Source organism: Carcharodon carcharias, chromosome 19 (assembly GCF_017639515.1).
Source record: "Carcharodon carcharias isolate sCarCar2 chromosome 19, sCarCar2.pri, whole genome shotgun sequence".
Taxonomy (NCBI): domain Eukaryota; kingdom Metazoa; phylum Chordata; class Chondrichthyes; order Lamniformes; family Lamnidae; genus Carcharodon; species Carcharodon carcharias.
In genome coordinates this window covers 12,561,719-12,589,635 of record NC_054485.1, presented here as the reverse complement: position 1 = coordinate 12,589,635, position 27,917 = coordinate 12,561,719, and the positions used below count along the sequence as shown (strand labels likewise).

Genomic DNA, 27,917 nt, shown 5'->3' with positions numbered 1-27,917 from the left:
TAATATAGAACAAGTTAACTTTATTTACTACTTCTTATACATAAACCACTAATGAAATGTGGAACTGTGTGAGCGTTTACTCCCCTTTGTTCATTTTTTTGTTTGGAAAGTGTTGTATCACAGAACTTTCTCATTCCATCCCCACTCCAGTGTTACCTGGTCAACCTTTGAAATTTTAAGAAAGCCAGATCCATGAATCTATAAATGGTTCTCTGCATAGTTATCTTTGGTCTTCCTTTTTTTTTCTCCTAGAAACAGTTAATTCATGTTGAAATATGTTTTTGCAGATTTTGCTTCACTGAAGTGACTTTTTTTTTACTTTGAAACCCAGGTGGTAATCTGAGCCTCATCTTTTCCTTGTCCACTACCTCCTTTCATATGTGTCCACCACTCCCTTCAATTAATCCAAAGTAGGTTATTGGAGGTGATCAGGAAATGGGAGCACTGAATAAGATTTCCTTGGATACTGGGACCAATTGTGAATCCATTGCTATCTTAGCTGGGTTCAACTGAGCAAAGACTAGGATTGGCCAGTAATATCCGTACCATGCTAGTTGTTGCATTTAATCACTTTGGAGGAGTGTTGTTTGTTGTTTCACTGCCTGTGAATGTGTAGGTGCCATGCAGTGGGTTTCATAGGAGGAGTTTGGTGGGGTGGCCAACAGGAGCACTGATAAACATGCACATTGTGCTGCTTTTTTTCGTGGGATGTGGGCATCACTGGCAAGACCAGTATTTGTTGCTCATCCCTAATTGTTCTTGAACTGAGTGGCTTGCTAGGCCATTTCAGAGGCAGGTAAGAGTCAAACACATTGCTGTGAGTCTGGAGTCATATGTAGGCTAGACCAAGTAAGGATGGCAAATTTCTTTCCCTAAAGGGCATTCGTGAACCAGATGGGTTTTTACAACATTCAACAATGATTTCATGGTCACCATTACTGAGACTAGCTTAATATTCCAGACTTTTTATTAACTGAATTCAAATTCTACCAGCTGCCATGGTGAGATTTGAAACTCTGCTCTCAGAACATTAATTGTCCAGCAACATTACCACTATGCTATTGTCTCCCCTTACTTGGTGCCATATTTGGTGCATTGGTAGCCCTTGCACAGAGCCTTTTTTCACTGTCGAGAGAAAAATGAGGGGTCTGACTTCAGTGTAGCACAGGGCATCATGCAGAGTTTGGAGCCCATCTTTTCTGGTGTGGAACTGGTGGCTAACTCCAAGATGGCACTTTTGAACCCAGCTGAGATGCAGCGTCTTCTGGTTGCTGTCTTAGTTTCCAATCTAGCACAAGGGAAAGCCATTCAACATCTCAGTTTTGCAGTGGAAGCTCAGATAGAGGTCATGAGATTCATGTTTTCTGTCATACAGGCTCAGACTGCTCTATCACATTTGCGGGTGTCAGTGGCCAAAGAGGTGTGCAGGATCAGGTAACAGTCCAGCAATCGTTTCTCTAACAAATTATGAGGATCAGTGAGGCATTGTCCTAGGAGAATGCCAGTGGTGGACAGGCTTTGGGGAGGTAGGAACTAAATTGCCTGCCTCAGAATTCCCAGCCTCTGACTTGCTTTTGTAGCCACAGTATTTATATGGCCGGCCCAGTTCAGTTTCTGGTCAATGGTGACCCTCCAAGATATTGATGGTGGGGGAATTCAATGATGGTAATGCTGTTGAATGTCAAGGGGAGATGGTTAGATTTTCTCTTGTTGGAGATGGCCATTACCTGGCATTTGTGTTTTGTGAATGTTACTTGCTGTTTACCAGCCCAAACCTGAATGTTCTCCAGGAATTGCTGTATGTGACTTGAGTTCCTTCAGTATCTGAGGAGCGAAGAATGGAAGTGAACTCTGTGCAATCATCCATGAACATCCCCACGTCTGACTTTAGGATGGAGGTTCATTGATGAACCAGCTGAAGATGGTTGAGCCTAGGACACGACCCTGAGGAAATCCTGCAGCGATATCCCAGGGCTGAGATGATTGGCCTCCAACAACCATAATCAACTTTCTTTGTATTATATATGACTGCAATGGAGAGCTTTCCCCCTGATTTCCATTGACTTCAATTTTGATACCACAGTCAGTCAAAGTTGCTTTGATGTCAAGGGCAGCTGCTCCCCCCTTATCTCTGGAACTTGGCTCTTTTGTTCAAGTTTGCACCATGGTTGTAATGAGGTGTGGAGCGGGGTGCCCCTGGTGGAACCAAAACTGAGCATTGAAGAACAGGCTATTGCTGAAGTAAGTGCCACTTGATAGCACTGGCAATGACACCTTCCATCACTTTGCTGATGATTGAGACTGATGGGGTGATAGTTGACCAGATTGGATTTGTCCTGCTTTCTGTGGACAGGACATACCTGGGCAATTTTCTGGTAGATGATAGGGTTGTAGTTGTACTGAAACAGTTAGGCTAGGGGCACAGCTATTTCTGGAGCACCATGACTACAGCTGGGATGTTGTCAGGGCCAATAGTCTTTGCTGTATCCAGTGCCTTCAACTGTTTCTTGATATCATGTGGAGTGAATCAAATTGGCTGAAGACTGGCATCTGGGATGGATCATTCACTTGGCATTTCTGGCAGAAGATGGTTGCAAATGCATTGTTTGTTGCACTGAAGTGCTGGGCATTCCCGTCATTGAGGATTGGATGTTGGGGAGCTTCCTCTTACAGTTAGCTTTTTAGTTATCCACCGCCACTTATAACTGGATGTGACGGACTGCAGAGTTGAATTGTCATAAGCTAGTTTACATGAACATTCTGGCTGACTTGGATTCATTACAATAACCAGCAGCATGAAGTAGCCATCCCCCTGGGAACAAAGCAAACATTGGTAATTTCCCAATGTCCTTTTTAATGAATTAACATAACAATGTATTTTTTTACCTTGCAGTACTACCAGCCATGTGCACACAACAGATACATGTGTTTCAGCTGGGTGAAAGAATCATCACAATGGCTTTGATTTTCAATGCGTTAATCTGTCACCATTCAGCAAACATTATTTTCAAAGCTACAACAAGCTCTGGGATGAGAGTTGATTATTTTTCTTTGATCCATCTTCAAAAGATGTATTTTATTTCTTTCCAAAGCAACAGTTCTTTTGTAATACAGTACTTTGGGTTGAACGATTTGTTTTATATCAATGAAGCTAAGCTTGTAGTCAGCTGGAAGCAGGTTCCTGAACAAGTTGTTCATCCTTGATTCCTAAGGGAGTGATAAGCAAAACAAAAAAGAATTATTTTAAAAATTGAAAGCGGATAAATTAAATATTAATCACTGGAACTCAGCCAAATATAGATTATGGAATTCAGGCAGATTGTAAAATGTAGTCTAGTACAATAGTTAAGCAAAATTTCTGATCCTGAGGCGTCAGGTAGCCTTTCTAATGCTAGTAGAAAGCTATTGTTACATTGATCGACATTTGACTTCCACTAAACATCAAACCATTTGACTACCGCTAAACATCAAACTATTTGCTTTAATCATTCTATTTAGTTACAAAGATTATACGCAAAATATTAGTCTTGAACCCATATTTGTTGGGGGAACCAATTGGGAGAAAGTCGAAGAAAACCCCGGGGAAGAATACTGGAAACTCCAAAAGGCAGTCAGAGGGGCATGAGCGAACTAGAAATTTGGTCAGTTGTGCAAATACAGCAGTAAGAAATTCTTCCATTGTAATAGTAAAAGTGTTATCGAAGAGGAATAGAGATTCCTAATGGAATCAAATCGGATTGAAACGGAGTAAGAACTGAAAATATAATTCTAAATGATTACTTCATGCAAGTATTTACTAGATAAGACCTAAGTAATGTTCCTGATTATAAATATGAAATTTTAAGGAGCAATAAACAGGTGGAAAAAGAGGATGGCGTGACTATTTTAATAAAGGAATATAACAGTATTAAATGTAAGGATGTTCTGGGGGCTGTATTAAGACAAAATCCAAACGGATAGAGTTATGCAACAGGAAAGAGAACTGCATACGTTTTTGGTGTGCTTTACAAATCGCAAAACTCCAGACAGTGGAGGACATCTGCCGACACTTTGGAGAGATATGCAAGGACAATAGGTAATAATAATAGGTGATCTTAACTATTCAATGATTGTATGTGGTCAAAGTAGGAAAGATACTTTAGAATGTTTCTTAGCTTGCTTCCTGATTGTGTCTCGATCAAACGAGCACATTTGCTTGATTTGGTTTTTGGAAATTAAGTACGATAAATACGTAACCCGAGATTAGGAGGATGAGTGGAAAAAGTAGAACAAGATGATGAATTGTCAAAGAAAAGGTTCAGAATTGCTGAAAAAAGACACGTTGTCGAGGCTTTTATTTTGTACTCAGGACAATTCGCAAAAATACCAAATGTAAACAACAACAAATTATACTTCATGAGAAGAGAGTGCTAATTGGTTGGACTCTGATTACAAGAGTCATTGCCATTGCCATAGAGAATGCACTAGTTATTTGATGACTGACAGTTAACTACCAAGCTTTGTTTAAATTTAAACCAGGCAGGTTGACTCACATTGATTAAGGCATTGCCTTGGGGAATTAACCAGAGAACGGCTTTTGCCTATTTTGTTTAGTTGATTAGTTGAAACAGATGCAATGCATGTACATGTGTTTTTTAAATTTACTCATGGGATGTAGACGTCACTGGCCAGGCCAGTATTTGTTGCCCAGCTCTAATTGCCCTTGAGATGTGGTGAGGAGCTGCCTTCTTGAACCGCTGCAGTCCATGTGGTGTAGGTACAGTGCTGTTAGGGAGGGAGTTCCACGATTTTGACCCAGTGACAGTGAAGGAACAGTGATTTATCTCCAAGTCGGGATGGTGAGTGGCTTGGAGAGGAACTTCCAGGTGGTAGTGTTTCCATGTACCTGCTGCCTTGCCCTTCTAGATGGTAGCAGTTGTGGGTTTGGAAGATGTTGTCTAAGGACCCTTGGTGAGTTTCTGTAGCGCATCTTGTAGATGGCACACACTGCTGCCACTGTTTGTTAGTGGTGGAGCGAGTGAATGTTTGTGGAAAGGGTGCCAAACAAGTGGGCTGTTTTGTCCTGGATGGTGTCAAGCTTCTTGCGTGTTGTTGGAGCTGCACTCATCCAGGAAAATGGAGAGTATTCCATCACTCCCAACTTGTACCTTGTAAATGGTGGACTGGCTTTGAGGAGTCAAGGGGTGAGTTACTCACTGCAGGATAACTGGCCTCTGACCTGCTCTTGTAGCCACAGTATTTATGTGATCCAGTTCAGTCTCTAGTCAATGGTAATCTTCAGGTGTTGATAGTGGGGGATTCAGTGATGGTAATGCCATTGAATGTCAAGGGGATATAGTTAGATTTCCTCTTGTTGGTATTGGTCATTGCCTGGCACTTGTGACGTGAAAATTACTTATGAGCCCAAGCCTGGATACTGGGTCTTGCTGCAGATGGACATGGACTGCTTCAGTATCTGAGGAGTCATGAATGGTGCTGAACATTGTGTAATCAACAGTGAACATCCCCACTTCTATCCTTATGATGGAGAGAAGGTAATTGATGAAGCAACTGAAGATTGCTGGGCCTAGGACACTACCCTGAGCAACTCCTGCAGTCATGTCCTGGGGCTAAGATAATTGACTTCCAATAACCACAGCCATCTTTCTTTGTGCTAAGTATGACTCCAAACAATGGAGTGTTTTCCTGCTGATGCCCATTGACTTCAATTTTGCTAGGGCTCCTTGGTCAACTGCTGCCTGATGTCAAGGGCAGTCACTCTCACCTCACCTCTTGAGATCAGCTCTCTTGTTTATGTTTGAACCAAAGCTATGATTAGGTTATTAGCCAACTGACCCTAATTGAATCCAAACTGAGCATCAGTGAGCAGGTTATTGCTGAGTAAGTGTCGCTTGATAGCACCGACAACAACACTTTTTCCATCACTTTACTAATGATCGAAAGTAGACTGATGCGGCGGTAATTGGCTGCATTGGATTTGTCCTGCTTTTTGTGGACAGGACATACCTGGGCAACTTTCCACATTGCCGGGTGGATGCCAATGTTGTAGCTGTACTGGAACGGCTTGGCTAGGGGTCCGGCTAGTTCTGGAGCACAAGTCCTCAGTACTATTGCCAGAATGTTGCACTAGGTTAAAATGAAGTACTTGAATCTGATTTGTTAGCTCCACACAAGCCTTTCCAATTCCTTCTTTTCCATGTATTCAAGCCGACCATAACTTCAAAATACAAAACCTTCTTACAAAAGTATTCCTCTATTACTAAGTTTTTAATGCAATCTTCCCAAATTTCACCTGCAACCAGCAACCTATCTTTGAATTTGGACTGGCTTGTGTATAGCTGCATTATTAATTGCATTGTTTTGACTGCATTATTAATTGATGGATTGCAGCATTACAATGTGCCGATTGCTTACATATAGGGCGTGCTTTCCTCTGGTCTCTAATATGCATAAAAAATTGGAGCATGATATTTCTTGTAAACAGTTTATACATTTATGATTTAACTGAGATCTAGATTACAGGCAATGCACATCTAAGGTAAAATGGAAAATTCTGGAAACACTCAGCAAGTTAGGCAACATCTGTGGTGAAAGAAACAGATTTAGTGTTTCAGGCTAATGATCTTATGCCAGTTCTCTACAATTGCACATGTAATGTTAGAACCAAAGAAAGTTTAAGGCACAGAAAGAGGCCACACAGCCCATTGTGCCTTGCTAGCCATAAAAAGAGAAAAAAGAAGCTAACCATTCATTTTTAATCCTACTTTCCAGCACCTGGTCCATAGCCTTGCAGATTACAGCACTTCAGATGCAGATCCAAGTACCTTTTTTAAATGAGTTAAGCATTTTTGCCTCAATCACCAATTTAGGCAACGAATTCTAGATGCCCATCACCCTCTGGGTGAAAAAGTTTTTCCTCATGTTCCCTCTAAACCTTCTACCAAACACTTTTAAACCTATGCCCTCGGTAATTGAAACCCAGCTGGGGAAACAAGTCTTTCTTGCCTGTGCTATCTAGGTCCCCTCAATTTATACACCTCAATTAGGTCAACCCTCAGCCTCCTCTGTTCTAAGGAAAACAACCCTAGCCTATCCAATCTTTCTTCATAGCTGCAATTTTCAAGCCCTGGCAACATTTTTGTAAATCTCCTCTACTGCCTTCAGAGCAATTATGTTCTCCCTGTAATGTGGTGAACAGAACTGTACACAAAATTCCAGCTGTGGCCTAACAAATGTTTTATACAGTTTCAGCATTACATCCCTGCTTTTGTATTCAATACCTCATCCAATGGAGGAAAGCATTCCATATGCTTTCTTTACCACCTTCAGGGATCTGTGGACATGCACTCCAAGGTCTCTCACATCCTTAACCCTTTTCAATATCCTCCCATTTGTTGAGTATTCCTTTTCCATGTTTGCCGTCTCCAAATGCATTACCCCATAGTCTCTTGATTGAATTCCATTTGCCACTTTTCAGCCCACTCAACCAAACCATTGATATCATTCTGGAGACAACATCTATCCTCTTCACCACTACCAACTACATGGTGAATCTTTGCTTTCCTCTTTATCAGTTCAGATGAAGAGTCATTCTCTGAAAAATTAGCTTGTCTCTTTTCAGTAGCCAGCAGACATACTACACAAGTCCAGCATTTTCTTATTTTATTGTTCATTCACATTCATTGTTGTACTTACCCACCAGGCTGCTCAGCTGGTTTTGCAAATACTAAAATGCCCATCTTTTCACTTTCTGCAAAGCCATCAGGGCAAATCCTTCTTCTATCTGTTCGTAGTCGTGATCACTGTCATCACCTGATTCTTCTGTCATTTCAGTGACGGAAAGAGGATAAGAAAATATTAAAATTGTAAACTATCAGACTTCATAGGTGATCTGAACAAAGTGCATTATGAAGGAAGTTAAATTTTCTTCACAATTTTTAAAATGACATTATCTATACTTATGAACCTGCCTTATTACTATAGTTTTGTTTGAATTGTTTTCCATACCCATCATTTTTATCTGTCTTCTACCTTACTCATTTCTGTGACGTCAGTAGTCAATCATTTCTTTTCAACGCTGAAAAGCTCAAATTTCTCCAGTTTTTCTCCCTCAGTCTTCCAGCTCTAGGGATCAGCTTTGCTACTGTTCTCTGGACTACCTCCAGCACTCATATGTCTGCACATTTAGAACTCAACACGATACCCAAGATATAGTTTGACCAGAGCACTGTGAATGATTTCCTTTTGACTTGCGTCCTGCTGATTAATTGTACAGTTTAACATTCTATTTGTTGTTTTAATTGTTCCTTTGCAATGGTTGGTTGTGTTGTGTACACCAAAACCATTGGATCTCTTAACTTCATCCTTGGCTATTTCAACACTGTCTATGAAGTATGTACCTCACCTTTTTTTTTCCCTTCATATAACTTGGCTTAATTAAATTTAACCTGCTATATTTTGTAGTTCCCGAGCTAACTCCTCAGGGTGAACTGTCCTTCCTACTGTGATATCAGGGCTAAGAGGATTAAATTATGAGGACAGATTGCATTGACCAAGCTGGTGGTGTTCCCATGAACATGGAAGATTAAGGGGTGATCAAATGAAGATATTTAAGATGATTAAAGGATTTGATAGGGTCACTTGAAAGAAACCGTTTCCCCTAGTTCAGAAAAAGAGGGCATAATCTTCAAATTGGAACCTGGCTGTTCAAGAGTGATGTTATGAAGTGCTTCGCATGAAGGGGAGTGAAAATCTGGAACACTCTCAAAAAGCTGTCAAGACTAGGTTCATGGTAAATTTCAGAACTGAGATTTTTGTAAGGTCACAGTATTAAAGGTTACGGAATAAAAGCAGATTATTTCCAGGAAGTTAATTGCTAATTTATCCATGCTGGATTCGTTGTGAAAACCTGCACTGTGTAAAGAATGGGAAGCAAGTGTAAACTACTGCTGACGCTTGGTGTTATGGTAGCATAGTGGCCAAGTTACTGGACTCGTAATACAGAAGTATTGAGGAATGATGCAAAAGATTTGAGGTCAAAACCCACCATAGCACTTAAGTAAAGTAAATCTGAGATTTAAAAAGCTATATGAAACTATTGGATTGTTGTATAAACCCATCTGGATCACTGATGTCCTTTAGGGAAGGAACTCTAATAGCCATACCTGTTCTGGGCTGTATGTAACTCCGGATCCACATAATTGTGGTTGACTCTTAACTGCCCTCTGAAATGGCCTAGCAAGCCATTCAGTTGTCTCGGGATAAACAATAAATACTGGCCTTGCCAGCAATGCCCATATCATTTGAATGAATAAAACAGAACTGAGTGGTTGCTCTCTATAGGCGAGTGTAATATTTGAAATGGGCATTTTGGAACTTTCAGAACCCCCTCTTGAATTACAATACCTCCAGTTTGTGGGGCCATTGATACAGTAAAGCTGAATAGATTTTACCACGTAACAAAGTGGGCTCAAAGATCTCTGCACAGCCAGCCTGTGCTAACCCAAACTTTATTAATCCACAATTGAATGAGTGCAGTATATGAAAAGGCTCCCTCTGTGAACCACTAACCACTAATTGATTGACAACAATTGGAGCGTATTTAATGAACAGCATGCTTTATGGAGCATTTATTATCTGTTATATGTACCACAATAAACGTCCAAGTTTTTCATAAACTAACACTAAATTAATTTAATAAAGTGTCAAATTTTCTAATAGTTAGACATAGTTACTATTACTTGGTCATTTCCTGAAATTAATCTGCCTTTATTCCGTAACCTTTAATACTGTGACCTTACAAAAATCTCAGTTCTGAAATTTACCATGACCAAGTCATTTGTTGACAAGTCTCAAAATTTTGAGTCTAGGACTTCTCAGCCAGAAGCAGAAGATCTAATTAATAATGGCATGGAGACAATAAATGATCGATTAACGTCACCACAAGCTAACTAAACAGGCGATTTTTGTTGCTATGTTTCAACGGCTAATTTCTCAACTAGAATTTGGAATTTGTCAACTAACTTCTCCAAGCAGCCAGCACTGGACAGCTTTGTATGTGAATCCAGTTGATGTTAATTTGCTTTGCACAACTGGAAAAGCAAATCTCCTTATAAACACCTGAAAAGAACAATTAGAACTCACTAAAAAGAATCCTTTTCTAGTATCTTGACTTACTTTCAGGGGCTTCTGGAGCCATCTTTGTTTCCCCCTTTTGTGCTTTTGTATATTCATTAGGAGCAGCTTGTACAGGTTGTATGGAGAAGGGTTTTCTCAAGCTTGGCGGTATTGCTTCATTCTCAGCGATGATGTTAGGTTTTAGGGGCACAGGAATTCCCTTGGTGAAAGAATGAAGAAAGGAGTTAACTTTACTCAGCCATTTCACACTATTTTGATTTCTATTTTTTTAATACGTATTTTCTCATTTCACCTCCTCACCTGAAGTCACTGATTCTTGCTGAGGGTTATAGTTCCAGAAACATCTACAGTATCTCAGCCATACTTTATTTCTGCATTTGGTGATGAGTATCAATTTACCCACGGATCTGACCTCTACACACAGGCATTTTCCATCAGTGGTGACTAGAGTGATTTGGACAAAGGGTGTGGCCTGGCCCATTTTCAACTTCCTAGCCAAGTGCTCTTATAGAGACATTGTCCAGAAGGAGGACATTTGGCCCATTGAGTCGATGCTGGAACTTCAGCCAATTCTGAGGCCATGATTGCTGCCCAGCTCAGATCAGCTCTCTCAACACAGGCTGGGTTCAAATTTGGCAGTTTCTGCATTCTATGATTTAATAATGTGGATGTACCCATTCGGATCTCAGTGGCAACTTTTAATAAAGTGATAAGCAACTATTACAATCTGAAGTATCCTTCTGCTTTTTCTTTAACTTTTCAGACCTACACTTGAAGATTGTAACTGCTTTATCAAGTTACTTTTTGGTCCTTTTATTTAATACTTTAATTTCCATTCTGTTCTCTGTCCCTTCCAATTTAGACTTCAGGGTGGGATATCTCAGGCCAACTTTCCCTTACATATCGATACACTTTTCTTTTGGGGGAATTCTCTTCCTAAAAGGCTTCTACTTCTCCACTCCCTTTCCTGCTTTAAGACCCGCTTTAAAGCCATCTCTTTGACCAAGCTTTTGGGTGCCTCTCCTATGGTTCAGTGATAATTTCTCTCTTGCCTCTGTGAAGTGACTTGAGACATTATTCCACATGAATGGCACTATATAAAAGCAAGATATTGCTGTAACATTCTTCTTGCTTTTTGTCATAATGTTTCTATTACTTAATCAACTAGCAAATTAGATCTTTGGTTGAAGGACATTTACCTTAAAATAAAGCTTAGCGTCCTACAATATGGCCACCTCAGAGTAGACATAAGGGTCCTTAAATAATTGAAGCACAGTGTTTAAGATCAGAATTATATTGTTGGAATGCAGAGATCAACCAGCAACCAGCAGAAATCAGACTGCATTGCTTCATTAACTATTTACTAATGTGTCTCAATAACTTAGTCAAATTTCACACATGGGAGTGAAACCAGACTAGATTGTCTACTGCGAATTGAAAGGAAAAATTCAACCTTTGCTTGTTAGTGAAACATGATCCTTCAGTACAATACATTTATATTTTCCACGTAACTGGGAATAGGGATTTCTAGTCGAACAGAGGCAAAACTCCATCTAGTAGTTCTTCTACCATCCCAGTAGTTGCATGATACAATGGTAATACCATAGCAATCAATCTCTCAATCGCAAATTTTTCCAGAATTGAGCTTTCATTTCTGGGTCAGTTGATATCGGTCCAAAGTGACCTCTTTCCTCCCAAGTTTGCTACACTTGCCACTTGTGTTTCAAGTTACTAATAATGTATCCCAATGTGGAGAGTGCTAAATCAGAGAAATTAAGATTATTGTTAAATAAACATATTTGCCTCAAATATTGTAATTTGTTTCTTTCTTGTAAACTATTCTGTACCAATCTGTATATAATGTAACACCATGGAAACTCCTATACCAATCTAAGTTCATTGATTTTAAAAAAAGGTATTGAATGTCACACCACCAAGTGGTGTTCCACACAAAGGATTTGAATGCCCCAGAATGGGTGTGGGGTGAGTTAAAATTTCCACCCAACCCCGCTCCAATGCACCCACAGGAATTCACCAACCCACAACCATTACCGTCTAGAAGGACAAGGGCAGCAGATAGATGGGAACACCCCCACCTGGAAGTTCCCCTCCAAGTCACTCACCATCCTGACTTGGAAATATATCACCGTTCCTTCACTGTCGCTGGGTCAAAATCCTAGATCTCCCTTCCTAACAGCACGGTGGGTGTACCCACACCTTATGGACTGCAGCGGCTCAAGAAGGCAGCTCACCACCACCTTCTCAAGGGCAACTAGGGATGGGCAATAAATGCTGGCCTAGCCAGTGAAGTCCACATCCTGTGAATGAATTTTAAAAAAAACTTGTGGTTTTAACAATGACAGGGTAAATAATTTAAATATGCTAATGAGTCTGTAGGCCTCATATTTTATAGACTTGCAGTTTTAATATCTGCAGGCTGTGTTTCTAGGGTTTTGGAGGCAGGTAAGGCAAGATCCAGCAGGTAACTGGCTTTATAGCACCATTTGTCAGGAGGAACAAGAGTGCTTCCTCTCCACTCCCCCAGCTTAACCTGCTTCCATCCCTGTGACCAGCCAACCATTCCCCAGCCTCCACAATGTCTCACCTTGACCTCTGGGTTGCCTCCACGTTTAACCCCTCATTGGCCTCCAATATTACCCTCCCCCGCCTCCCACCCCATCCCATCATCACCTCCCTTCTCTGCTCCCTAACTCTGGCTTTCCAATACATGCCTCCCCTCTCAATCCAATCAGCTGCTGGCAGGAAGTGGATAAAGAAATGCCATTAAATTCAGCAGGACCTCCGCATTACCCACACATCAAGCCTTTCCTGCCAAAAGGCCCAGCACCACACACACACACACACACACACACACCACCCCCCCCCCGCCTCCACCACCACCAACTCCCTCCCTATAAATATCAGTTTCGCCCACCAGTTGATTCAGTGCTAAAGTACTATATTTCCTTTGTTTAGAATCAGATGCAGCTAATTCAGAATGACTGCTATGATACAAATACAGATAAAAGCTTTACAGTTTCAGCTTGGGCAGCATCCATAGAGAAACACAAATCAGTCAGTCAATGTCTCAGGCCTAAGGACCCTTCAGTGGAAATTACTATTATGATATGCCAGTTTTCACCTTTTTGTGACTCCTGTTGATGGTGTGCTGGAGGCATTGTAATGTTGTTTTAGCTTGTAGGTTATAACCAATATTTATAATTTAATTTATATCATCTCGAGCTCCATGTGATGAAACATTAATACCTAGTGTTACATCATCATTCATCTCACATGGTTGCATTGCTAATACATGTTATCATAATGCCCATACATGAGGGTTCTAAATTAGAATGATTACTCATTAAAAATTGAGATTTTTTCTGCCTACACACATGTAGACACACATCAAGGCTGCTCAGAACCAACATGCTAGGTTTAAGGGGTGAGCATCCAAATTTTTTTTTAAATTGTTGCATGAGCCTCTTTCCTATAAAACTTCCTGTTGTCACAATTTTTGTTCACACTTAATGTCAGCAAGTAACATTGAAACCACCTACATAAGCCCTGTATGTAAACAGTTGCCTGTAACAGTGTAGTTGCTGGCTTTAAACACCATCCCCTACATAAGAAAGAGTTATTATAATCATCTGATAGCAATAGGCAACTTATATATGGAGGAGGTGGCACAGTCACTATCTGTATAATGCATATGGCAATTCCTGAGAATGGATGTTATTTTCAAATATTTTTGGGGGGATATTGTGCTACTTGGTGAAGAAGTTTGCGTGTGTGTAAATTATTTGGTTAAGCTGGAGAAAAGTTACTAGGAGACAGGTTGTCTGGGAGGTTTGAGACATGAAAGGATAGAGGTGTTAGGTTTGTGCATTTGTAATTAATAATTTGAATCTAATATTTGCATTTTTTGATAATTTGAGAGTTCGTTTGAATATCAAAGGGAAGTCAGAAGTGATAAGAAACATGTTTGCATCTTGCAGGAGTCCCATAGGTAAACAGGAGATGGTATATTACATTTTATTGACCCGAAAGCAGAGACAAAATAGAAGCATGAAAGATTTGATGTTTGGAAGGATTTGAGTTTCAAAGAGGTGTGAGAATAATGGAACCTGAGATGAAAGGCGGGGAAAGGTATCTTAGAGTTACTGTGGAAAGCTGGTAGCTGTTGAGATGTAGCTATTGGCTGTAGCTCTGGGCTATTGGCTGTGTGAGGAAGATCTCCTGGAAACAGCTCTAAGCTGGGAGAAGATGCAGTTTGAATCAGCCATCCAGTCAAGCCAGAAAAGTCTTGGGCTGCAAAGAGCGGTGTTGCTTTGAAGTTTTGGATTTCCACAGCAGAGTGGGAGTTTAAGAGGTCATGTGGTATACCTCTACTAAAGCTACAGAAGTTTGCCTTGGGTAATATTACTGGATTTTTGTAGTTAAACATCTATAAGGGAATGTTGCCTGGAAGGTGTTTACTTGTGGTTCTGATCAAGCAGAGTGTCATTTTGGGGGAATGTTTTGTAAGACTAATTTTAATTGTGCAACTGTAATCTTGTGTGTCTAAGTTTTCTTTTATTCTTAATAATTTTTTTACTTTTAATTTTTAAAATCCCAAAGGTGTTACTGGACTTATTGCTGCTGAGATCAGTATGTTTTCTTCTCATTTTCAGAATACAAAAAAAAGGGTATGGCCAGTAAGCCAAGGCACCCTCTACATCTGCTGTGGTCACAACTATATATATTATATATAACTATTTATTATATAGTGTATATTATACATTATATATATATACATACTGTATATCTTGACCCTGAAATATGTTGTATGAATCATTAGACTACAAATATTTTAGTGTGTGTGTATATGAATGCTGTTTTAACTTAGAAATTAATTTTACACGATTAAGTTAGCACTTGTGCAGTGTAATTTCAGGGCTTCTGACATCCTTTTTGGTGGATTCAAAATGGTGTTTTTTTATTCATTGGATGTGGGTGTCACTGGCTAGGCCAGCATTTAATGCCCATCCCTAATTGCCCTTGTTCAGAGGGCATATAAGAGTCACATGTAGACAAGGATTGCAGATTTCCTTCCCTAAAGATGGATTTTTACAACAATTGATTAATGGTCATCATTAGATTTTTAATTCCAGATTTTTATTACACCAACTGCCATGGTGGGTTTTGACCCTGGGTCTCTGGATTACTAGACCAGCAACAAAATCACTACGCCATTGCCTCCCCCCATTAATGAGAGAGCTCCAATTGATGATGAAATTAACAGTCTGGATTTAAAAATGTTGGAGAGAGGGCATTTCCATTTTGTGTGAATTAATATAATGCCATATGGTGTGCTTATCCTTTGAACCATCAGAAAGCAATAGAACATTTAAATCATAACCAATTAAGATAATTACTATGAAAGATAGAATTACATTAGTCAGAATCTGAAGAGGCCCCATCATAAGGCAAGATAAACTCATAATCCTTGTATAGAACCGTCAGTCACGATGCTACAAAGACTGTTTCACCTTCAGATGACATTCAAAACAAATCTGATTTAATTGTAATGCAGCGTAGACTTTAATTGAAAAGCTTGCTGCTTCTTTCAAGCTGCAAGACTTCTGATCGGCCCTCCAGTTTCAAGAGTCCACCCACCATCTTTAACTGGACGGTGAACCTGTCTCCATGCCAATTAGGAAGGCACCCAGTGAAAATCCCAAAGATTCCCCTTGCGGGCAGGTTCAGGGCCTGGAAACAGCCCTGGTCTCTGTTTCCTGTCCCCAGATAGAAAATACAAACATACGAAATAGGAGCAGAAATAGGCCATTCGGCCCCTCGAGCCTGCCCCACTATTCATTAAGATCATGGCTGATCTGTTTGTGTTTCAAATTCCACATTCGCATCTACCCTGATAACCTTTGATTCCCTTGCTTAACAAGAATCTATCTACCTCCACCTTAAAAATATTCAATGACCCCACCTCTACTGCCTTCGGAAGCAGAGAATTCCAAAGATGCACGACTTTCAGAGAACAATTTTCTCCTCATCTCTGTCCTAAAAAAGGGCAAACCCTAATCTTATAACAGTGCCCTCTAGTTCTGGACTCACCCACAAGAGGAAACATCCTTCCCATGCCCACCTTGTCAATAACATACTTCAATCAAGTCACCACTTACTCTTCTAAACTCCAGTGGAAACGAGCCCAGACTGTCTAACCTTTCCTCATAAAACAATCCGCTCATTCCAGGTATCAATCTATTATTCTTCATCTCCACCCAAACTGATTCTACATCCTGATCTCCTGAGCCCTGATCTCCTGACACAAATGCTATCCTTGATAAATGGACCAGACCACCACCCCCACACACACACACACACCCCCCCAACCCCCCCCCCCCCCCCCCCACTCCTTTCCCCAGTACTCGTTCCAGTGCCCCACAAACCGGAACCCTCTTCTCCCACACCAGTCTTTGAGCCACTCGTTCATCTCTCATCTTATTTGCCCTTTGCCAATCTGCAAGTGGCTCAGGCAATAATAGAGATTATTACCTTTTGAGTTCTTAATTTGGTACCTAGCTTCTCATTCTGACTATGAGAACCTCCTTCCTTGTCCTGCCTATGTCATTGGTACCTACATGGACCACGTCAACTGGATCCAGTCCAGCATGAAATTCTTTAATCTTTGCCATATGTTTAACAACCAAATATTCAATATTATTCTCTGTGAAGTGACTGCATAATCAGTTTGTTTTGAAAGCTGGTATCAACAAAATGCTTGACTCTGACACTACTCAGGATAACATAACAAGACTGACATAGTGCATTTGACACTAAGAAGTATATTCTGCTTAAGTGAATGTTTAAAGATTCAGACAATATGCACTTCATATAAACTTTTCAGTTAAAGTCTATTAAAATTAAAATGAAATTGAATGTCATCTGAAGGTGAAACACAGTCTTTGTAGTGTCAAGTGAATCTGATAGCGCCATACAAACATATGAGCAAGGAGCAGGCTTCAGCCATTTAATAAGATCATGGCTGATCTGATAGTTTTTAAAAAAATTTGTTTATAAGATGCAGGTGTCATTTATTACCCATTCTAAGAGTTAACCACATTGCTGTGGGTCTGGAATCACTTGCAGGCCAGACCAGCAGATTTCCTTCTCTAAAGGGCATTAGTGTTGTTTTTACAACAATTGACAATGGTTTAATTCCAGATTTTTATTTTATTTCACCATCTGCCATGGTGAGATTTGAACCCAGGTCCCTATAGCATTACTCTGGGTCTCTAGATTACTAGTCCAGTGACAATACCACTACACCATCACCTCCCCTTAAATTTGAGTAACCTCAAATCTGCATCCCACCTACTCCCAATAAGCTATCACCCCCTTGCTTACCAAGAATCTATCCACCTCTGCCATAAAAATATTCAAAGACTCAGCTTCCACCATCTTTTCAGGAAGTGAGTTCTAAAAACTCACAACCTTCTGAGAGAAAAAAATTTCGCCTCATCTCCATTTTAAATGGATGATCCCTTATTTTTATACAGTGACCCTTAGTTCTAGATTCTCCCACAGGAGGAAACATCCTCTCCACGTCCACCCTGTCAAGACCTCTCAGGATCTTATATGTTTCAATCAAATCACTTCTTATTCTTCTAAACTCCAGTGGATACAAGCCTAGCATGTCCAACCTTTCCTCATAAGAGAACCTGCCCATTCCAGGTATTAGTCTGATAAACCTTCTCTAAATTGCTTCCTATGCATTTAGATCCTTCCTTAAATAAGGTGACCAATACTGTACACAGTACTCCAGATATGGTCTGACTAGAGCTTTGCATAACTGAAGCATGACCTCCCTACTTTTGTGTTCAATTCCCCTTGGAATAAATTATAACATTCTATTACTTGCTGTACCTGCTTACTAGTATTTTGTGATTCATGCACTAGGACACCCAGATCCCTCTGCATCTCAGAGCTCTGCAATCTCTCACCATTTAGCTGATATGCTTCTCTTGTATTCTTCCTGTCAAAATGGACAATTTCATATTTTCCCACATTATACCCCATTTGCCAGATCTTTGCCCACTCAATTAATCTATGTCCCTTTGTAGCATCCTTTTGCCCTCTTCACAATTTACTTTCCTACCTATCTTTGTGTTGTCAGCATATTTAACAACCGTCCCTTCAGCCCCTTCATCCAAGTAATTTATATAAATTGTAAACAGTTGCAGTTCCAGCACTGATCCCTGTGGCACACCACTCATTACATCTTGCCAATCTGAAAAAGACCCATTTATACCTACTCTCTGCTTCCTGTCAGCCAGCCAAGCTTCCACCCATGCCAATATGTTTCCATCTACACCATGCGCCTTTATTTTCTGCAATAACTTTTGATGTGGCACTATATCAAATGCCTTCTGGAAATGTAAGTACAATACATCCACCTTTATCCAAGCCCATGTTATTTCCTCAAAGAACTCCAATAAGTTGGTTAAACATGATTTCCCTTTTACAAAACCATGTTGACTCTGCTTGATTACTTTGGTCTTATCCAAGTGCCCTGCCAAAGCTTCTTTAATAATAGCTTCTAACATTTCCCCTATGACAGATGGTAAGCTAACTGGCCTGAAGTTTCCTGCTTTCTGTTTCCCTCCCTTTTTGAATTATAGAGTTACATTTGCTATATTCCAATCTAATAGGACCTTCCCCAATCTAGGGAATTTTGGAAAATGAAACCAATGCATCAACTATCTCACTGGCCACTTCTTTTAAGACCCTAGGATGAAGTCCATCAGGACCCGGGCACTTGTCAACCCGCAGCTCCAACAGTTTATGCATTACCACTTCTCTGGTGATTGTAATTTTCCTGAGTTCCTCCCTATCTTCCATTTCCTGATTTATAGCTGCTTCTGGGATGTTACTTGTATTCTCTATAGTGAAGGTTGATGCAAAATACCTGTTCAGTTCATCTGCTATTTCCTTGTTTTCCATGATCAATTCTCCATACTCACTTTCTTTAGGGCCAAAGTTCACTTTGCTAACTCGTTTCTTTTAAAAACGTTTGTAGAAACACTTACTATCTGGTTTTATATTTCCGGCTAGCTGTTTCTTGTACTCTAATTTTTCCCTCCTTATTAATCTATTAGTCATCCTTTGCTGTCCCTTGTATTCTGTCCAATCTTTTGGCCTTCCACCTATCACAATTATATACTTTTTCTTTAAGTGTGATACTATCTTTAACGTTTCTAGTCAACCGCGGATGCTGTGTCCATCCCTCGGACTTTTTCTTAATAGTTGGAATGTATCTATTCTGGATATTCTGAAATATCCCCTTAAATGTTTGCCACTGCATCTCTATCGACTATCCCTTAACATGGGGGTAGTGGTGGCATAGTGGTATTGTCACTGGACAAGTATTCCAGAAGACTCAGGTTAACTCCCTGGGGACCCAGGTTTGAATCCCCCCATAGCATTTAGTGAAATTTGAATTCAGTAAAAGTCTGATCATGACCACTAAATGGCCGATAGGTCTACATGTGACTCCAGACCCACAGAAATGTGGTTGACTCTTAACTGCCCTCTGAACAGGGACAATTGGGGATGGGTAATATATGCTGACCTAGATAGTGACACCCATATCCAATGAATAAAAAAAAGGATTATGAGTTTATCTAGAACTCCTCAGATTCTGACTAATGTAATTGTTATTTTCCATAATAATTATCTTAATTGGTTATGATTTAAATGTTCTGCTGAAGACACCATATGACATTATACATAAACCAGGAGATCTGCAAGAAGAAATCTTCCTGTGTAAGTTCCTTGGTCAGAAGACTAGGTACCCATCAGAAGTACAAGAGCTTGGTGGAATTTTACTCCAACTGGATTTTACAGTCCGAAGTCGATCAGCTTGTCGCATTTTACGGCCCCACTCCTGCCTTGGTGGGTCTGTAGAATTCTGCCCCTTATGTTGGAATCAGCCCTTGCCCCTATAATAACATGAATTACACTCAATACACAAAGCAACTTGTTCCTCTCTCTCTTCGGGTACCATGTGTTAAGAGGGCATTGGCAACCATGGACTTCCATTTGATTTATGTTGGTCCATGATTATGTTAGGTAAGCTACTGCAATGGTTTGCTGTTGCATTCTACAGAATGGCTGACTAAGAGACTCTCTCGTTCTTACCACCTGACGTCAGGTATTGGAAGAATTTACAAGCTGAAAGTGAATCGGTTTGGCCACATTATGCACGCACCTTCCATGGCCATCAAGTCCTGGAGTAGAACCTAAACCCAGAGCTTTTGACTTAGAGACAGGGAACACTACCCACTGCATCACAAGACCTCCCATCAGGTGAGCAATGAAATCAAAGATCTGACCAATGTCATTTATAATTGATGGGCTGGTAGGGCTCAAATATACTTTGTTTCTCTATACATAGAATCAGGTAGCTGATCTTAGCCACGAAAATGGTAGCAGCACCTTCAAAAGGAAATTGGATATATGCTTGCAAAAGAAAAATTTGCAGGGCTCTGGTGAAAGAGCAGGGAAGTGAGACTAATTGACTCTTCCAAAGAGTCGGTATAGGCATGATGGGCTGAATCTCCTCCTATGCTGTTTTATTCAATGATTCTATGATTAACTGTTCAGTAGTGCAGTGGTTATGGTACTGAACATAAAACTTAGAGGTTGTGAGTTCAAATATCACTATGGTAAATTTAAAACTGAATTCAGTAAATCTGGTAATTTGTGAATAGCGTGTTACCATGTCAATGGCTGGGGGTGGTATTCTTCATACCTATCGTAACTTTAAAAAACATAGTATATTTTTTGTTTCTACTGGTGGCACACATTTGCAAATTACCTTCCTGTCATTGCACATAACAAAACTTATTCCGTACATGGGTAGAAAAAATTAGAGAGACATTGCTGCCAGCAGGTTAATACTGTGTAAAGTGTTAACAACTGGAAACACAAGTAATTATCAAACCAATTTGTTAATTATTTTGTTCACCTGTTCCTTAATAATTAAATTCAAAGTGTGAGAAGAATAATGATATGTACAATGGAAACTTGAGCCCTTTGGGACATTCTATTCTGTTAAAGATCCTATATAAATGCAAATTGTAGCTGTTGTTACTGAGATTAGCATGGAAGAAGCAATGAAAAATAGAAAAATTCAAAAGGTATCAATTTGAAAAGTAACATTACATGGTGTGATACCAGCAAAAAACGCATTAATGTTTTTCTTTGATATTTCTTTGTTCCCAGATTTAAAATAAATGAGTTTAATTCCTTCACAGCAATACTGGACAAAAGTTTTCAATAACTTGCTGATTTGAGCTGTCCTCCATGCTTGGTGCTCAGTGTCAAGTTCCAAAGGTTCTTAGTTTCTGTGCAGTGTTCTATGTCTTGGTCATTGGCAACCCTATGTGGAATTAAAGGTCGTCTTTCTGAACAGACTTTTGGTTCCCCTCCTAATCTCTCCCACATTGTCTCACTGTCCATTCCCTGCCTATTTCTATATGTGAGGACCTTTGCGATATAAAATGTGACATATCTGCAAGTTGTTTGTTGATGCTTTTTAATTGCTTCACCACATTGCTTGGATATTGAAAACAAATATAAGTTCTCACAGAAAAGCAATATACTGCACATTGAAAGTCAAATAAAAACAGAAAATGCTGGAAATATCCAATTGCTACTTTCCACAGATGCTGCCAGACCTGCTGAGTATTTCCAGCATTTTCTGCTTTTTAAATAAATTCACAGCACCCTTTTCAAATCTCCGTGTTGATTTTATTCTGTTCTTCATACACCTTTCTAAGGTATGTGCAGCATTTTATGTTATCAATATTAAACTTCATTTGCAGTCTGTTTGTCTAATTGCATAACAGATCGACATTATCTCCATTTATATTAAGATCAAGCAACTGAGAAAGCAATTAAAGAGAAAAAACAGTAAATGGGATTTAGAAGCTTTCTATATGCCAGTATTAACAATTTACATATCTATTATGTCTTTTGCAAAAAGTTACAAGGCACGATACAGGAAGGGAATTAAACATTGGGGACAGAAAATTTAGAGGAGGTGACTAAAGAAGTGATCAACGAGATAGGTTTGGAGGAACTTTTAAAGACAATGAGAGACATTAAGGCAGACAGCCAGAAGAAAAAAATTAGACAGAGACACCCTACCGGTCCTCGGCTTGTTATTTACCTTGGGGCCCTTGCTATTTTCAGACTTCAGTCAGAATTCACAAAATGGAAGAGACAGAGATAACGTTTTGAGTCCGTATGATTCCTCTTCAGATCTGAAGAAGTCATACGGACCCCTCGTGCTCTATAGATGTTGTCAGACCTGCTGAGTTTTTCCATTCCATTTCTGATTCTCAGCATCTGCAGTATTTTGCCTTTATTCACAAAATGAAAGCTTTCCTTTGCTTAAGTGCACAATTAACACTGAGTAATTGTTTCCCTTCCCACTGGAGCTGTTTGAGTGATTAGCACCTCTGCTGGGTGTGTTGACTTCTGAGAGGACTCAAATATTGTTATAGCTGTGGGTGTTATAATGAAAAACACAAAGCCACTGAAAAACGGCCACTTTTCATGTAAATTTTTTAAAAGTTTGATACTTATGTTTTTCAATGCCAATCAAACTAAATTGTCTTCCCTCAGTTTACACATGGCGGGGAGACAATTATTGGCAGATGTATGCTTCCTGAAAGGAGCTTATAATGACTTTTAGTCATCACAGTGGGTTATCGTTTGTAATGCCCTAACTGAGCAAGCAATTGAGCAATGACAAAATCAGAATATAGCTTTGCCCTGTCAGATGCAAGGCATTCTTCAGTGCAGCACACGGTGGGAGACTGATTTTGCGCAATGAAGCTGAATAGTATGGTTTACGGAGCCTGTGTTTTAATCTACAAAAGTAAATCTGTAAAAGTACAACAAAAGACACAGCTTTAAAAAAAAAGAGCAGAACATAAGTATGTTTTTGATATGCGGTAGAAGATCACAAGGTAATTATTCAAGGAAAAGCCATTCAACTCAAATGGAACATATAGACATTAACAGGTAGGGAAGGCCAGGTTCTGAGAGGGCTGATAAGTCCATTGTGGGATCTGCAGATTCTGCCACATGCAGGGCAGGTGGTGCTCAGGATTGGGTAGATGAGTTGTTTGGAGGTTTGTGCACTTTCTCCGACACCTTTATTTTGTGTGCCCTCAACAAAATCTCTTGATGTAAAAAACTGTTCTGTCGAAGGGTCATGAGGACTTGAAAAGTCAACTCTTTTCTTCTCCGCCGATGCTGCCAGACCTGCTGAGTTTTTCCAGGTAATTCTGTTTTTGTTTTAAAATCTCTTAATGTGTTTGGTGCATTTCTGAATGAACCTTCTCCATTTAGGCCTGCCACAATCTTGGAGTCCCATGAGTTGGCGGGGATTTTTGAAATCTTCAGGGATGCTTTGAGGACATCCCTAAGCTTTTCTGCTGTCTTCCTAAGAGTCTCCTGCCATGACTGAGTTCCGGATAGAGCTGATGCTTCAGGTGTCTGGTGTCAGGCGTAGGAACTACATGTCCTACCCAAGGGAGCTGTTTGAGTGATTAGCACTTCAATGCTGGGCGTGTTGACTTTTGAGAGGACACTGCTGTTGGACTGCCTTTTTTGCCACCGGATTCAGAGAATCTTGTGAAGGCACCACGGGTGGTACTTCTCCAATGCTTTGAAGTGCTTCTGAAGGTTGTCCAAGTCTCCAAAGCATATAGGAACGTAGGGATCGCTGCTGCTTGCTAAACCATGACTTTAATCTCAGGTTTGAGATCTGTCCTCAAATACTCTTTTCCTCGATTGGTTGAAGTCTGGATGGGCACATTGGCGGTGGTGATGAATTCCATTGTCTATGTCTGCCTTCGTCGATGGGAGGTTCCCAAAATGGCCCATACCCTCCAGGATCTCGCCATTGATCTTCATCAATAGTCCAAGTATACAATGTCAAACTGGTATACATTTGTCCACCAATCTAGAAACTACTCTTAAAAAAAATGACCAGGCTGGTAAGACAGGTCCTTTTCCTGAAGCCCTGATGAGAGTCTCCAATTACATAGAAATAACCAATGAAAACAGGCCATTGGGCCCAGTCAGTCCATACTGGTGTTTATCCTTCATGTCAGCTGTAATGCCAATCCCATATTATCTCCTTCTCCCATATCCCCCTTTCCCCTACTTCAACCAGCTAACTAACCTATTCTTAAAAGTTGACATAGGATTTGACTTTAACTCTCTGTCACCCAATGAGAATGGCGCAAGGAATGGGGGAGGGTGGCTTAAGATTATCTCTTGCAGGCACCTGAGGCCATATCAGTCCCACTTGGCAACTGTGTTGACCGCATTTAAACCATTTCATCATCAGCTTCATTTTTGCAGATAATTTGCCTCTGCAGCTCAGCATGGATGTTATATTTCCTTGATTCTCTTTGCATGTACTAAGTGTAATTAAATTTCCAGAGGGAAAGGAGCATTTGAATTTTTGGCTGATTTTAAAAAGCATTACGAGCTTATAGAATATGAATCTACTTCAGCTTATATATTACATGAACTGAAATTGTTACAGAATTCAAGGTTTATAAGGATGATACTAGAACTTGGAGGGTACAGCCATCAGGAAAGACTGAACAGGCAATGGCTCTTCTAGAAAAGAGAAGACAGTGAGGTGATCTGATAGAGGTCTTCAAAACTATGAAAGGATTTGATAGGGTAGAGAAGAGGCTTTCACTTGTTGGTTGTGGGGAGTATGGTAGGTAGTCCAAAATTAGGGGCCATAAATAAAAATTAAGATAGTTGCTAATGAGTCCAGAAAGGAATTTAGGACAAGCTTTTTTATTCAGAGAATAGTGAGAACTTTCAGCTCTCTATCATAAGTAGTTGTTGAGGTAAACAGTACTGATGCATTAAAAGGAAAGCTAGGTAAGTACAGGAAGGAGAAATAAATTAGGGATATTTTAATATGGTGTAATGAAATAAAGTGGGAAGAGGCTTCAGTGAAGCATAAACATCACAGAACTGTTGGGCTGAATGGCCTGTTCCTATGCTGTCAGATTGTAATGGAAGAGTCTCTTTTCACTGATTTTGAAGTCAGCCAAGTCTCCTGTGGGTGAGCAAGGGCCTTATTTGAATTTGAAAATTGTGGCCTGATGACATCATTGGTGTTATGACATTATGATTATTGAGAGGGCGCTGTCATGCCCAGTACAGACTTGGAGATATTACAGATTTTAAAGCTATATATGTAAATGTGGGCTAAAAAGATGGCTTTTAAGCTGGCTACAACATATCATGTTACTCTTGGCAGTATCTGCTCCAGACAGACTTGAATCTCAAACAAATGCCTAATTAGATATGAACAATCATAGCCCAGAGCCACTTGGGAATTTCACACATCCTTTTGCTTAAGGATGAACTGTCAACAAAAAGGGCTATAACATACCAGCCGACTTGTCTCAATGATCCATGGTGAAGCAGAAAGACATCAAAACTCAATGGGTGCTAGATGAATATGAAATGGATCTCATCGACCTTTCACTGTATTATGATGGTTCCTCACCCCAAACACAAAGTACTTAACTGTCTCAAACTCTTGGGGGGTGGGGGGTGAAAAGCCACAACAGAAGATGTTTTCCAGCCTAACACCACCGTATTTGGAAAAGGACTTTGGACTTGTAACAGGCCACATGGGTAGCCAGCCATGTTTGTTAGCTGCTTTTAAAAATAACAGCGGAAGCTATTCTGAGAGATGCCATTGAACCAGCTGCAAGATAACTATGCAGCCAAGGCTGCACACCTTTAAAGTGGGAGAAGGAAGCTCCCCCAACCTGTTCCAACTTTATGTCCACCTGACAGCCAACCTCCTGGCAATTCAACTACAGGAAGCCTTGCAGCTTACTGCAAATCCTCTGCTTTTACAGGACCTCCACTCCAGCTAAAGCATCAATTTGTCTAAGAAACTACAGGCCTGCTATGAAAGAGACTGAAATAATTCTAAATTGTCATTGCATTTTTTTTTCTTCAACTGTATCTAATCTTAGTCTGTGTGTGAGAAGTCACAATTTAATCCTCTGGGGCAAGTATGTGATAATAAATAATCTTTATTACTAAATTCAAAAAGCTTGATGCTGGCATCATTTAAATTGGTACAAAACACTCCTGAGGGTAAGAAACCACACTAATCCCACATGTTAAAACTTTTTGATCATAGACAACATTGCCGTCAAGGAAACCTGGCACAATACAGTAGTGTTTCCAGAAGAAATCAAGCCCAAGCAATAGATTTTATTCTGGTCAGAATTCAGGAGGAGCAGGGGAGATTCTTGGGCCTATCTTCCACCCCACACCAGCATCGGTTGGGGATCACGCCTCCTCCTCCCCCCCAACACCTCTTCAAATACCTGAGCATTTACTTTATGTTGAGGTCCATTCCCTCAGGTCCATGTGATGTCTCCCACTCCCACTCACCAGTCCTGATTATCATTCTCACCAGCTTCAAGCAGGACACCAATTTCAAATATTCAAGTGTGGTCTTTCTGTTAAAGTTGCCCAGGCCTTGCCTCCTCCATAACAAAAACAGAATTACCTGGAAAAACTCAGCAGGTCTGGCAGCATCGGCGGAGAAGAAAAGAGTTGACGTTTCGAGTCCTCATGACCCTTCGACAGAACTTGAGTTCGAGTCCAAGAAAGAGTTGAAATATAAGCTGGTTTAAGGTGTGTGTGTGGGGGCGGAGAGAGAGAGAGAGAGAGGTGGAGGGGGTGTGTGGTTATAGGGACAAACAAGCAGTGATAGAAGCAGATCATCAAAAGATGTCAACAACAATAGAACAAAAGAATACATAGGTGTTAAAGTTGGTGATATTATCTAAACGAATGTGCTAATTAAGAATGGATGGTAGGGCGCTTAAGGTATAGCTCTATTGGGGGTGGGGAGAGCATAAAAGATTTTAAAATATTTAAAAATAATGGAAATAGGTGGGAAAAGAAAAATCTATATAATTTATTGGAAAAAAAAGGAAGGGGGAAACAGAAAGAGGTTGGGGATGGGGGAGGGAGCTCACGACCTAAAGTTGTTGAATTCAATATTCAGTCCGGAAGGCTGTAAAGTGCATAGTCGGAAGATGAGGTGTTGTTCCTCCAGTTTGCGTTGGGCTTCACTGGAACAGTGCAGCAAGCTAAGGACAGACATGTGGGCAAGAGAGCAGGGTGGAGTGTTAAAATGGCAAGCGACAGGGAGGTTTGGGTCATTCTTGCGGACAGACCGCAGGTGTTCTGCAAAGCGGTCGCCCAGTTTACGTTTGGTCTCTCCAATGTAGAGGAGACCACATTGGGAGCAACGAATGCAGTAGACTAAGTTGGGGGAAATGCAAGTGAAATGCTGCTTCACTTGAAAGGAGTGTTTGGCCCTTGGATGGCGAGGAGAGAGGAAGTGAAGGGGCAGGTGTTGCATCTTTTGCGTGGGCATGGGGTGGTGCCAAAGGAGGGGGTTGAGGAGTAGGGGGTGATGGAGGAGTGGACCAGGGTGTCCCGGAGGGAGCGATCCCTACGGAATGCCGATAAGGGGGGGTGAAGGGAAGATGTGTTTGGTGGTGGCATCATGCTGGAGTTGGCGGAAATGGTGGAGGATGATCCTTTGAATGCGGAGGCTGGTGGGGTGATAAGTGAGGACAAGGGGGACCCTATCATGTTTCTGGGAGGGAGGAGAAGGTGTGAGGGCGGAT

General features: G+C 40.5%; 1 protein-coding gene across 2 annotated transcripts in view; it reads right to left on the bottom strand.

The window, feature by feature from the left end:
• Positions 1-27,917, bottom strand: part of themis2 (thymocyte selection associated family member 2) — a 104,887-nt gene continuing 76,970 nt past the window's right edge. Inside the window, exons 5-7 of one of the 2 annotated variants that reach the window (XM_041213740.1) lie at positions 10,177-10,336; positions 7,696-7,830; positions 1-3,207 (exon numbers count right to left, since the gene is read on the bottom strand). In XM_041213740.1, coding sequence (XP_041069674.1) covers positions 7,727-7,830; positions 10,177-10,336 — 264 coding nt within the window. In that variant the 3' untranslated portion in view covers positions 1-3,207; positions 7,696-7,726. The remainder of the gene's footprint in view (positions 3,208-7,695; positions 7,831-10,176; positions 10,337-27,917) is intronic. The other variant, XM_041213741.1, reaches the window with a different exon arrangement.